General features: G+C 40.2%; 1 protein-coding gene across 1 annotated transcript; it reads left to right on the plus strand.

Moving 5' to 3' along the window:
* Positions 1-1,855: 1,855 nt before the first annotated feature.
* LOC129091585 (ras-related protein Rab-37-like) lies at positions 1,856-12,557 on the plus strand. The gene is made up of 9 exons (XM_054599264.1): positions 1,856-2,026; positions 7,932-8,042; positions 8,935-8,976; positions 9,141-9,207; positions 9,325-9,377; positions 9,549-9,614; positions 11,319-11,375; positions 11,466-11,542; positions 12,403-12,557. The coding sequence occupies exons 1-9, from the start codon at positions 1,856-1,858 to the stop codon at positions 12,506-12,508; spliced, it is 750 nt and encodes a 249-aa protein (XP_054455239.1). The 3' UTR covers positions 12,509-12,557.
* Positions 12,558-12,834: the final 277 nt, after the last annotated feature.

Genomic DNA, 12,834 nt, shown 5'->3' on the forward strand with positions numbered 1-12,834 from the left:
ACTTGTATGAGACAAACTTTTTTTTTTTCAACTCGTGCATATAGGACATGTTTACTCTATAATAACGCATCATATTTTAGCAATAATAGTTAATATAGTTTTTTTCTTCTGTCTGTAAATATTATATTTCAGTTATTGTGTTTTTCTACTGTTTTTATTGCTTATTTATAATACTTGTTTTTTATTTTATTTTTATTTTTTATTTTCATTTTTATTTTTATCTTGTCTTTCTTTACTATGTCTCTTGTGTGCACTTTAACTCTATGCTGCTGTAAGCCTGCAAATTTCCCCGCTGCGGGACTAATAAAGGATTATCTTATCTTATCTTATCTTATCTTATCTTATCTTATTTTATAAGATTATAATATGTTTAAAAAAGTAAAACGGAGTCTTCGGTTAACAAAGTCAGCAGAATATCTTTATTTGTGGAGAGAAATGCTAAGGAAACCAGCACGCTTTCTCATTTATGTATGGACACAATTAAACACTGTTGTTATTTGACAGTTTAATTTTCTTGCTATTTTCTGTCAGTTATATTCCCCGTGATTTACATATATTAACATACTTTCAATGACAAAGACCAAAAGAAAGTTGGAAAAAAATCAATAAACATGTAAATAGATCACATTATTACAACTGTGTGTATAATAAATATATAGTATTTTTTACTTTGAACTGTTTTATGGTAATATATTATGTGATTATCAAGGTTGTTTTTTGTATGCGTAATTGACAAAATGAGAGCTTCAGATTTGTAGCTGAGTTTGTGCTGAAAGAAAATTAATTTGAATATAAAGTTGGCAGAATTGAACAAAAACGAACCCATAAGCTGAAACGCGAGGCTGTTCAACAATATTATAAAAGCACAATGTTTACATCTGAAATGTATTGTTGATCTCCTCCTAATCACCTCCATCCTCCTCGTCTCCTCCAATCCCACAGCCTCCCATTCAACAAGCCATCTCCATCAACCTCCATCCTCCTCACATCTCCTCCATCCTCCCTCAATCTCCTCCATCCTCCTCATCTCCTCCAATCCACACAGCCTCCCATTCAACAAGCTTCACATCACCTCCATCCTCCTCATCACCTCCATCCTCCTCATCTCCTCCAATCCACACAGCCTCCCATTCAACAAGCTTCACATCACCTCCATCCTCCTCATCTCCTCCAATCCACACAGCCTCCCATTCAACACCTCCATCCTCCTCATCTCCTCCATCCTCCATTCAATCATCCTCCATCCTCCTCATCTCCTCCAATCCACACAGCCTCCCATTCAACAAGCATCACCTCATCCTCCTCATCTCCTCCAATCCACACAGCCTCCCATCACAAGCTTCCATCCTCCTCATCTCCTCCAATCCACACAGCCTCCCATTCAACAAGCTTCACATCACCTCCATCCTCCTCATCTCCTCCAATCCACACAGCCTCCCATTCAACAAGCTTCACATCACTTCCATCCTCTCCAATGGCTGCATCCTCCCTCCTCCCTCCTCCTCAGCCTCCCTCCAAGCATCCTCCATCCTCCTCATCTCCTCCTCCTCCCAGCATCCTCACCTCCTCCTCCTCCAGCCTCCTCACCTCCTCCCTCCATCCTCACCTCCTCCCACCCGCTTATATCGTATCCGGCTGCGTGATCACGACTTGCCTTTTTGAAAATAAGGAGGAGAGGACTGCGTGGGGAGGATCTGCTTCACACTTGTGAAAATAAGAGAGAGAGGAGAGAGAGAGAGAGAGAGAGAGAGAGAGAGAGAGAGAGAGAGAGAGAGAGAGAGAGAGAGAGTGTTTCGTCAGCTCTCATTCTCATCAGCAGGCTCTCCTCCGCTGTAAACAACAAAACGAGGTGCTCATGGAGGACGACAGGATGGAGCGGATGGAGTCGATGGAGCCGATCTCTGCGCACTACACCACCGCGTACCCGGAGATCCAACCCGACAGCGGGTACGACTCCAAAGAGCCCCCCGACGGCCAGGAGAAGCCTCCGCCCACTCCGACGTACGATGAAGACTTCGTGCACAAGGTATGATGATGTGTTTTGAGATGTGCCACAAACTGATATGTTTTACTTTGCAATGCTGCGCTTTCTTTGAGATGGTCCCCCCCCCCTTCCTATTATTTATCTATTTATTTGCTGGCATTTATGAAAATGTCCTTAAATCCAAAAAAGTCCTCCAGCCGCGGGTTCGCCTCCGGTGCTAGACAGGTTTTTTTTTTTTTTTTTTTTTTTTTTTTTTATCTATTCGCTCTCCGTGGTGCTGATCTTCACTTGGCTACCGTTTCACTTAGTCAGTTGCCAGTTGCGTCAAATCCCCCCCCAAAAAAAACCACACAATTGCATCTGTGATGAGCAGTCAGTGCTACTCACTCATGACAGCTTTCATTCGGATTGGACTGTATCTTCAATGAGGTCACTTGGTACCGAAATGCTCTCCAGCAAGACACTGAATCCCTCCGTCCCCCTCTAGACCTGTCATTATTACTACAGGCTAAATATATATATTTATAAAAAAAGTTTTAGTTGTGTTTTTAGATTTAGTCTCTTTAGACTGGGAGGTTGTGTCTCCCTGTTAACGGGTCAAGGTAATATCCATAAACGATAGATTCAACCAATACATGAACGTGTCAGCAATGCTCTCAACCGTCTTAATTATCCTTATTAATGATAATACTCATTATTATTTTATTGTAACAATTTTCAAGCGAGGGGCAGAATTGCCAGAAATTCTCGTTCAGGGAGGCAGCATAAAAAATACAATCACTCTTTTAAAAAAACAACGGCATAAAAGACAGTTACGTGTATGAAATCAATAATAAGGGTAAAAACAGGTGAGATGAACATGAAAGCTGGCGGTAACACAGCTTGAGCTGTATTATCCAACAAATAAGAGCCTATAAAGATATGTATTAAGACGGGATGAGACGGTCTCAGCAGGACTTCAAGACTAGTGCAAAGCAAAAGATTCCATCACCCCTTGACCTGAAACTGGACTCTAGAGCAGCTTAGACCTAACGCAGCAGATCTAAGTAGAGTAATGAGCAGGATTTTAAAATGGACTAAATAGCAATTGGTAACCAGTTTAAAGAGGCTCAAACTGGTTTACTTTCAGCGTGGGGCAATTAAAGGCAGACTCCTGAGGGCGGCTGTGGCTCAGTGGGGAGCAGGGTCGTCCCCCAATCAGAGGATCGGCGGTTCGATCCCTGGCTCCGGCAGTCCATGTCGATGTGTCCTTGGGCAAGACACTTAACCCCAAATTGCTCCCGCAGGCTGTTCCTGCGGTGTATGTATGTGTATGAATGTTAGTTAGGGTCCTGATGGTCAGGTGGCACCTTGCATGGTAGCTCCTGTCATCAGTGTATGAATGGGTGTGATTGGGTGAATGATTAGTAATGTAAAAGCGCTTTGAGTGGTCGGAAGACTAGAAAAGCGCTATACAAGTACAGTCCATTTACCATTTACTCCCTCTGGAGTTGGTGGAGACCAAAACCGAAGTAAAAGGGAGGGAATGTTGGTGAAACACGACTACAACTGACTGCTAACGTTGCCAGTCTGCTGAATGTATTTTCAATTGTAGGCAGTTATTTGCTAACATAATAGCGGTAACAACTTAAATAAACAAACACAAATCAATTATCAACAACATAACAATGTCAGAGTGATTGAAGTCAAAATTCACTCAGATTTTTGAGGCTAGTGTGCTGGGAAAAGGGACGGCTCCTCTGGCTCTGGAGTATAGTGACATTAGTAATGAACACATCCCTCCATCTCAGGATGCTGACCTCTGACCCCGCTGGAGATGGAACGGACTGAAAGGAGAAACTCCCTTTGGGCTTCAGTGAAATGTCACGTTGTATTATGAAGACGTATTACAGGAACAGCTTCCAGATCAGTGTGAGAGAGTGTCAGACTAGGCTTGGTCAGCTTGCAATGCCCTACTTTTTTCTAAAATATCAGTCACTGTGTTTTTAAGTGTTTTATTTCCAAAATTGACCATTATATTTAGTTAATTACGTCATATTTAAGACATTTCATCATGTGTCAGATGGTGCTTGACATTTACAAGAAAATGTTATCACTCTTCTTGTAATCTACACGCAGACACAATCATGTTATAATGACATTGTACTTCAAGTAAATCATTCTGGAGACGCATTTGATTCCTCAAAGCTGCTGCTGAGCGACTTTCTGTCATTAGTGTGAGTTTAGTGGGAACTGAGTTTTCCCAAGGGCTAATGGCCCAGTAAGACATGGACCGGGTTATTCTAATGTAACCGTTATGCAATCAGACCATCTGCCTTTAATTGCCCCAGAAGCAGTGTGTGGCTGGGTGAGTGCATGTGCTAAGGCTTTTATTTTGAGGGGAGGAAGTGCTTTGCAAAGAGCATGTTGTAGCAATACACGCTGTTCTTTTCAAAGAAAATCTGAAACAGTTCAACCTCCAGGTCGGAACAATGAACCAAAAGCGGATGAGCCTTAAATTTGCCGTCACAGGGACTATGTCCACTTCTTATATACACTCTATGGTGGTAGCTTTTCGTTCACACCTGTGACATTTTTCTTATTGTCAACAGACCAAAACTCACAATGCATCAGTCCGTCTCTCAATACTTTCTGACTTCTCTATCCTGTCTGTGGCTGTCAACCCAGTCCATTGGTTTCCAGTGAAGACGTAACTCTTTAAAGCTATAATTCTCAATATGTAAAAATAAAAATGGCTCAAATGGATTTTGGCAATTGTCAGTAAAACACAGTTATTCCGTTGTGGTTATTTGTATCTATAATGCACCATTTCACAATATATATTGCTATCATGATTTAAAAATACCATATACCGTGGTGGGAAAATGTATCTCTATCTCCCACTCTCTAAGAGCTCACAAATGTGTCGCCACATTCAGCGCCTCAAGTGTAAATTAGACTTTTAATACTGGAAGCTACAGTAATCTGTGGCTGTTCTGTGGGTTACAGATCCGGATGTGCGAAAACTGTCAAGCTAAATTACATTCCAGGATTTGTGCTGCAGACTTAATTCTCTCCAGGAAGATAAAAGTGACTTCTTTCCCATTGCTTAGGCAGAGGAGATCAGCAGAACCTCATGACTTGAAATGCTTTCCATTCCGTTTAACTGTTTCTCCAACTTCCCATACAGTAAAGGGAATTGCCCATCTTATTTTACTTATTATTTACCATGATCGCCTCCATGGAAGTTCTTAATGAGGCTTCCCATACACTGTTCACATCATCCACGTCTAATTCCCGAACATCTGCGGATCTATCACCTAATTGCCTCCAGTCTCCAGTGGGGGTTTTTATAAGACAGGCCCACTTCCCAGCTAACCTCTGTTACCATGGAAACAGCGTCCTTTCTCCCCCCCATCAGCCACGAACGCACTCATCGTCGTCACATAATGCATGTGTAATACTACGAGTACGCTTGTTTTTCTCCACTGGTTCTGTCCTCACATATCCGCATGCTGGCATTATGTTACATGCTTTCAGTGACGTCCGGTAAACAGGAAACAGATGCCATTAAGTCGCACGAGGAGCCGATAAATAATAAATAAATAATATTGCTGCTGGTTTGTCCTGTGCTCTACAGGTTTGCCCCCTCTGTGTTTATCTTTTTGATCCTTGTTTCCATTTTCAAGACATTCATTATTATGAATGTGTCTCTTTTTAGGGACCCGGGTGTGTTACATACCCTATTAAAAGAGTGATACTTGTCCTTTCACTCAAAAGTGTAAGGACACAAAGCCCCTATCAGTAACTCGCGTGCACGCTCATTTTGACTCCCACAAACACTCAATAAAATCTCTTCTAAAGAGATACGTTTTTTCCTCTGCCGTCCACGGTGTAGAAGGTGCGCTCAGTAGATGTTGTAAGCGGCGATAATACACGTGCATGCGCATGATCTTGCGGTATATTTAAGGGTCCCAGTTTAGGGAGTTTGGAAGTATGGTCACCCTAGTTTACACTCAAACCAGTAACATTACCTTGGATAATGTTAGTTTTGCAAATAATAATAAAATAAAATAAAATCTGGTATTCATCATAATAAAAAGCTTTTAGCCAACACTTGGAACATTAATTATACAAGCTAAGCAGCTAAACTGAAATCGATTCAGACAACAGTCAGATATATAATTCCCTCATTGTAGCTTCTTAGTTATATTTAATACTAATACTTATAAAGCGCTATACCACAAGAAAAATGCTGTTTCTTTATTTCTCGTGTGTAGTTGGCTATCAAGTACAAGACCCCTTTTACAACATTCCGATTTTGAAATGAGTCAATTGGAAACATTAAAAATGCAGCTGTTTTTCAATAACTGATTGGTTAAAAAATCACTCAAAAATGTTGATGATAAATCTGCCACTGTTATGATGTGGAGTCTGGGAATGGAAAGCTTGACAGATGATGCCTATTTTAACGTGTTAGCGTGTTAATTATCACTAAACATGGAAAAAGTAGGTGAGGTCAGTTTGTTATTAGCGGGTAAAGTCCATATTATATCCATGATGCAACAGTTGCATCACCAGCAAGATATGCATTAACTACCTGTCAGCCATATTTCCTGTGCTCCTTTTTCCTTTCAATTTTTAGCTTAGGTTTCCACCCATGTTTCTCACACAGGCTGCCCTATCAAGCCATCTTGCTTTCGTTCACCCTCGACTAAAGGATCTCTTAACCATACCTCTTCTTTCATTTGCCGCACTGACTTTTTATCTCAACAGAGAGAATAAATAACTAAAGTTAGCAACGATGCTGGAATAAATTTGATGTGAAAATTCAAAGGATGCATTATTGTTGATGCAGTGTCTGTAGTTTATCCACAAGTCAGCAGTGACACTTTTGAGAGTTTCTAAAATCCCTCTAAAGGCTGACATCAAAGGGAGTCACTGTTGAGAAAAGCCGCTCCAGCTTCTCAAAACTAATCCTTTCCAGCCTTTATCATTCATAAGACTCAAGACTAAACTGAGTTGCAGTTCAAACACAGACTAGTTTACTTCACTTTTGAATTTCTTACTTTGTGTTGCTTGCATACCAAACATTCGTCGCCTCATTGACGTACACGTTATTCTTATTTCCAGTTAGTCCAGTTTGTGGACATCCATCCCAACCATTCTATGGATGTTCACAACAGAATCAAAACTTTCTTATTGTTTTTTAATGGGAACATTTAATGCTTATATAGATGGTCAATGGTTGAGAGATAACAGGAGTTTAAGGCAGTATAAGATGGACAACGACATGCACCAAAGGTCCCTGTCCAGATGGATATTGGTACTGGCTATGAAACCATGGCATTTACAAAGTGTGTTTTTTTTTATTCACAATTAACTTATCTTGATGTTCATCTCTGGCAATAGGGTCAGATATGTATAACTCAATACTCAACGTCTTGTTTATACTGGACATCAGCAGACATTAACTGCAGGGGCAAAATTGAGAACACTTTTCAGCAAAAATGGACCGATCACAAAAGTAAAGAACCATTTCTTGGGAAGAGGGAGAACAGCTTGGCTGTGTCTCATTTACTGTATCCGTCACAGTTGGAGGGCACTTATGTGCGTGTGCGGAGGTGGTGGGTACCTCAGCGTGACTTTTCTAAGTGGGCTACAGATGAAGGACGGGCCTAGAGAAGATGAATTATTGACTGCTGGCCCTGGTGACTAACTTGGATGCTTCTGAATGCTGCCTTTCATTCATTTCATTGTCTCGAAGGTTATCTCCCCCGGCTTGTGAGTCACACTGTAACGGCGGGACACTGCCAAACTTTTGTAAAAGATAATATTATATGTCCACCGTGACGCAAATGCTGACTCATAACCCAAAATAACGAAACGGTTGAGACAGCCGGCCAGAAGGGAAATATTCCAGGTTGATTCTGATACCAATATAATTTTTATGACTGTTTTGCTGCAGACGATCCTGGTCGGGGACAGTGGAGTGGGAAAGACGTCGCTGCTTGTGCAGTTTGATCAGGGGAAGTTCATCCCCGGCTCCTTCTCTGCTACAGTGGGCATTGGATTCACGGTACGTGTTTGTCTACATTCTCTTGTTGAAATGAAATAGGACGCCACAGAATCAAGTGTCAGTTCACCCAAATCACTAAAAAAGTCATGCAGATAGTTTTGGTTTAATTGGCCAAGTCTTCTCACATATCTATGTGAGAAATCCACCTCCGCTCCTATTCAATGGAGGCAAATGGAATTTTGATTATGTTGCTCACAACATTGCAACATTATTTACAAAAAAAAACAGCAACATGTCTTTCAAGGGAGAGTTTCCTGTTACCCTGGAGAATTTACAGCACTCACAGTTTGTATATCCTTGGGAAACAGAAGCACTCAACCTCCACTAAATAAGAGTTGCTCTAACAAAATTTAGGATAGGCTGTCAAAACTGTCTACTGTCAACAGCCAATGTACTGTAAGTAAGTCATGAGACGCTAGAAAGCATGCTACTTTAAGTCAGGAGAGCGCCAGGCTATAGACTCCATATAAGAAGTGAAAGTAGTCGTGGTGTATTGGCCGTAGCCATCTTGAATTACGGCTGTCGCCCTCTTGGCTTTTTGCAACCAGTGAGTGGAACTGACCATACATGCATACAGTCTCTTTTCAAAATAAAATTCCAAAATAGGTTTAGTTTTTGTTCATGTTTACCTATGCAACTAAAGTACTTGGTTAGATTTAAGAAACAAAAGTTCTTGGTTATTCTAAGGAAAAGACTTAGTTGTGGGTCAGTTAGTTTGTTATGTAAAATGAGTTTGCTAGAAGCAGAAATCTCAGAAGGTAGAGGAGTTAAAGTTATTTAGAAGATACTGTAAATTTTTTCTTTTATGTAATTTATCAGTTTAATCAGGCGTTAATCTGTGTGACAAGTGCTCATTTTAACATCAATTAAAATCTCTCTCTTCTTCTCCCAGAATAAAGTGGTGACTGTTGACGACGTAAAGGTCAGACTACAGGTCAGTAAATAGATCACTTCCAGTGAAAACTTGATGTGCTCTCACAATGGCAACCTATTTTTAGAGCAGAGGCTGGCTTCCTCTTGGGCCCCAGTGTCGCGACTGAAAATGGGACTTAGCCAAGTGGAACCGGGCTGAGCTCTTTGTTTCCTTTTCTGTTTTAGATTTGGGACACAGCAGGACAAGAAAGGTTCAGGAGTGTGACACATGCGTATTACAGAGATGCACATGGTGAGGCAAATATACACCATCAAAAACGTCTCACTCTCCACTGCTCTTTTACCCACAGATCGTAGTGATGGGCAGCAATGTAATAACAATACATTTTCTTTCATCTTTTCTCTAAAGCTTTGCTCCTCCTGTATGACATCACCAGCAAAACCTCCTTTGACAACATAAGGGTAAGTCTGGGATAAGTCTACGGTCTGGCACGATATGGGGAACAGCCTGTGACAAAAACCAATAAGGCTATCAACCACTACCTGTGTGTGTGTTATTGTAATTAACCCTGCCTTCCAAATGCAAACACTTTCTCTGGACTGACTTGTGTCCGTCTGTCTTTCTTGTTTCAGGCCTGGTTAACAGAGGTCCATGAGTATGCACAGAGCGATGTAGTCATCATGTTGCTGGGCAACAAGGTAAGGAGATGGAATTGTTTGACAAGCTAAAAGTAGAGGAAAAGGTCTTGAGAAAATTGAAAGACAAGTGAGGCCTGACTGGAAAACTGTGGCTTCTAATGATAGGAGATATACAATACATGTTTGTACAGCAGACAGTTAGTAATTAGCTGGTGAAACATGGGCGGATAGTGACCTTAAGTATCAAGCACAACCTTTTATTATTAAAGTGTACGATAATACTGCAACCATTCTACCTTCTGTTCACACCAGCACCCGCATGCCAAGTGTACGTGAATGGTCATGTGATATTTGTTTTCCAGGCGTGTTAGTATGGACGGTAATCATTTGTTAGACGGTGCAAAAACGTCTGTGTGGACGGAGAACGTTTTTGTTTTAAAAAGCTGTTTCAAAAACCAAAACGTATTAGCGTGGATGTGGACATATTGTGAGGTGGACAGAAACACAACTTGAAATAAAAGCTAATATGTTTTTCTCCCTGTGTCTGCTGGATGTGTGCAAAGACAGCTGTTCGCTAACATGTTTACCGTAACAACTTTGAAGCCATTTCACTCCGGGGCCTGGTGAAAATGTGGAGAGGGAAATGCAAATTATCCACGTTGCCGTGTTCCAGTTTCATAAAAAAAATTAAAAAAAGAAGAAAATCCAGACAGAGAATGTCTAAGGGGCTAATGTTGCCGACACAATAGCCTATACATAAGATAAAAGGAACCCACATTTTAATGCTAAAGCTAGCTGATGTTAGCAAGTGTATATCAGCTACTTTACCATCATCATCGATTCCCGACTGCTGGGGGATCTCAAGCCATATATTATCCTTTATTTGGTTGTTGAGTTGTCCGTTTTTCGATGGTGGGTGTGGAGAAACCAAATTGATAAGATGGTCCAGCATTTAAGCAGCAAGCTATGACCTGGTAGGCTTGACGTCAATGGGGACAAAGTATTTCATTGGTCAAACATATATTTCCAACGTGAGAAATTTGCTGTAATGGAGGTTAGGCCGAATATATATATTTTTTTTAATTTCTGTGCAAACTTTTGGGTAAAAACTATGCTTAGTGGGAAGCGGCACTTTATGAAGGTGATAATATGTCAGTGTTTCGTTTACACCTGTCAACTGCCCTCGGGTTGATCAAAAAAACTATATGCGCTGCTTTACCTCACATTTATTTCTTACCTTTTTATTGTGGCTACAATCAGTAGCTATCGAGGTCTCCACTTGAAATTAGCCAGTAGGATGGTAAACTAAACTGCCATTTCACACAGAGACTGGATATGTCTAGCAAATGAAAGGCGGTTTATATGGCATCCCTAAGTTTCACGCTGTTCCACTGTTTGACAGTTGGTGACTCATAAAGTAACGTAAGAATGTGCGTCTCCAGGAAAAGGCGAGGAAAACATAAAGGCCATATGGAGGAATGTTAACAGTTTCAGGTTTCCAAAAATATGCTAAAAACAAGTCTTTGCAAACTAAGTATGAGGAATTATAATGAATCAATACTGTTTACAAGAGAACTCCACAGGGACTACTGTTGCATGAAAAGTAGTTTGTTAAAAAAAAATTAAAACAAGGCAAGATTACAAAATTGAAACGGTGCATGCCATAAAGTATACTGCAGCCACATTTTTTCAAGTCTAGCGTAAGTGCTTATGTGTTTTTTTAAAGTCCCATTCTAACCACACTGCTCTGCGTCTCTCTGTCAGGCTGACATGAACAGTGACAGAGCCATCAGGAGAGATGAAGGAGAGCGGCTGGCCAGAGTGAGTATCTCCTTCACCGAAGTACAACTGTAGTTAACGTGGTTTACTCTGCTGTTAACACCTGTGTTTGCTCCTCCTCTTTTCCCTCAGGAGTACTCGGTTCCTTTCATGGAGACAAGTGCCAAGACGGGGGTCAACGTAGAGCTGGCCTTCACCGCTGTTTCCAAGTATGAAACCGTCTCACATGATGTACACTACACCTGCTGTGTCCTCAGTCTGCTACTCCACACCTCTCAACTAATAAGAAGCTACCAACAATAATTTGTCAAAATCTATTGAGAATAACTCTGCAATGTAAAAAAACATTTTCATCTACTAAAATACATCATATTTTACTATTGATGAAATAATACCCTTGTAACAAAATGTAATATATTTTAATTTATTATTAAGCAAATTCACATGTTTAACATGTTCTTTTATACTATTTGAAATATCAAACTGGTATTGTAAAGGGCTATTAAATGATAAAGCCCTTAAAATTGACCCAATATCATAAGATCCATTCAATAATTTATTTCATAAAAGGATTTTCGATTTTCAATTCAACCGAATAATGGATCCATCGAATATAATATATACCAAAATAATGATGGAGAATTAAAAAAGATATGTCCATCTTAAAATTGCATTAACTTGAAATATTTCAGATCCCTATTTCAAACAGCAATTCCAATGATAATATTGATTTCTGAAAGGAAAACATCAACTATTTATTGATATGGTTAATATTAATAATATAATACAAATTAAAGTGCCATAAGTGACCATTTATTAAGAATACTAGATTTTTTTTTGTATGATTAATACAGTTATTTCAATTAACATAGAGTAGATTGAGTAAACAAGATGACACCGTGTTAATAATAACTGAAAACTTTCTACAGATGGTCAGCAAAATTGACCCACACATCATTATTTTCTTTGACTTCCAAATAATAGTGACAAAACCAATGTGGATTAATTTAAGGTAGAACAAAATTCCATCAGTTTTCTAAACTGTGTGATGTCTGGTTCTGTTCTTCAGGGAGCTGAAGCACCGGGCCGTCCAGCATCCCAATGAACCCAAGTTCCAGATTCATGAATACATCGAAGCACAGAAGGAGAAGTCGGGCTGCTGCAGCTACTTCTAAACCTCCTCTGGTGATCCGTCCTCCCACCACTCTGGCACCGAGTGGGAGGAAGCCCTACTAACTCACTGCTGCTCCCAAAATATGATGCTGCAAATTCATTCAAGACTAAAAGCCAAAAGGACAAACCCACGGTTTTATTCAGCCGACGACAGTTTACAAAGCATCTAAATATTTCTAATAGAAACTTTATTAAAAAAGTATTGAAATTATTTGAGAAAATAAAGCCATCTGCTTTCTTTGTGAGAGTTAGATGTAAAGATCCAAAACATTCTTGTGTATGCCTGTTAGGTACGGAGGTGGAGTCGGGGCGTGGTTAGCCTAGGTTA

This window comes from Anoplopoma fimbria, chromosome 5 (genome assembly GCF_027596085.1).
Source record: "Anoplopoma fimbria isolate UVic2021 breed Golden Eagle Sablefish chromosome 5, Afim_UVic_2022, whole genome shotgun sequence".
Classification (NCBI taxonomy): domain Eukaryota; kingdom Metazoa; phylum Chordata; class Actinopteri; order Perciformes; family Anoplopomatidae; genus Anoplopoma; species Anoplopoma fimbria.

Bases quoted from the DNA above. Each gene is read 5' to 3' on its own strand.
- LOC129091585 (XM_054599264.1), top strand. From the start codon at position 1,856: ATGGAGGACGACAGGATGGAGCGGATGGAGTCGATGGAGCCGATCTCT. The intron at 9,208-9,324 runs GTGAGGCAAATA...TTTTCTCTAAAG, and splicing joins GTATTACAGAGATGCACATG to CTTTGCTCCTCCTGTATGAC. The intron at 11,543-12,402 runs GTATGAAACCGT...TCTGTTCTTCAG, and splicing joins GCCTTCACCGCTGTTTCCAA to GGAGCTGAAGCACCGGGCCG.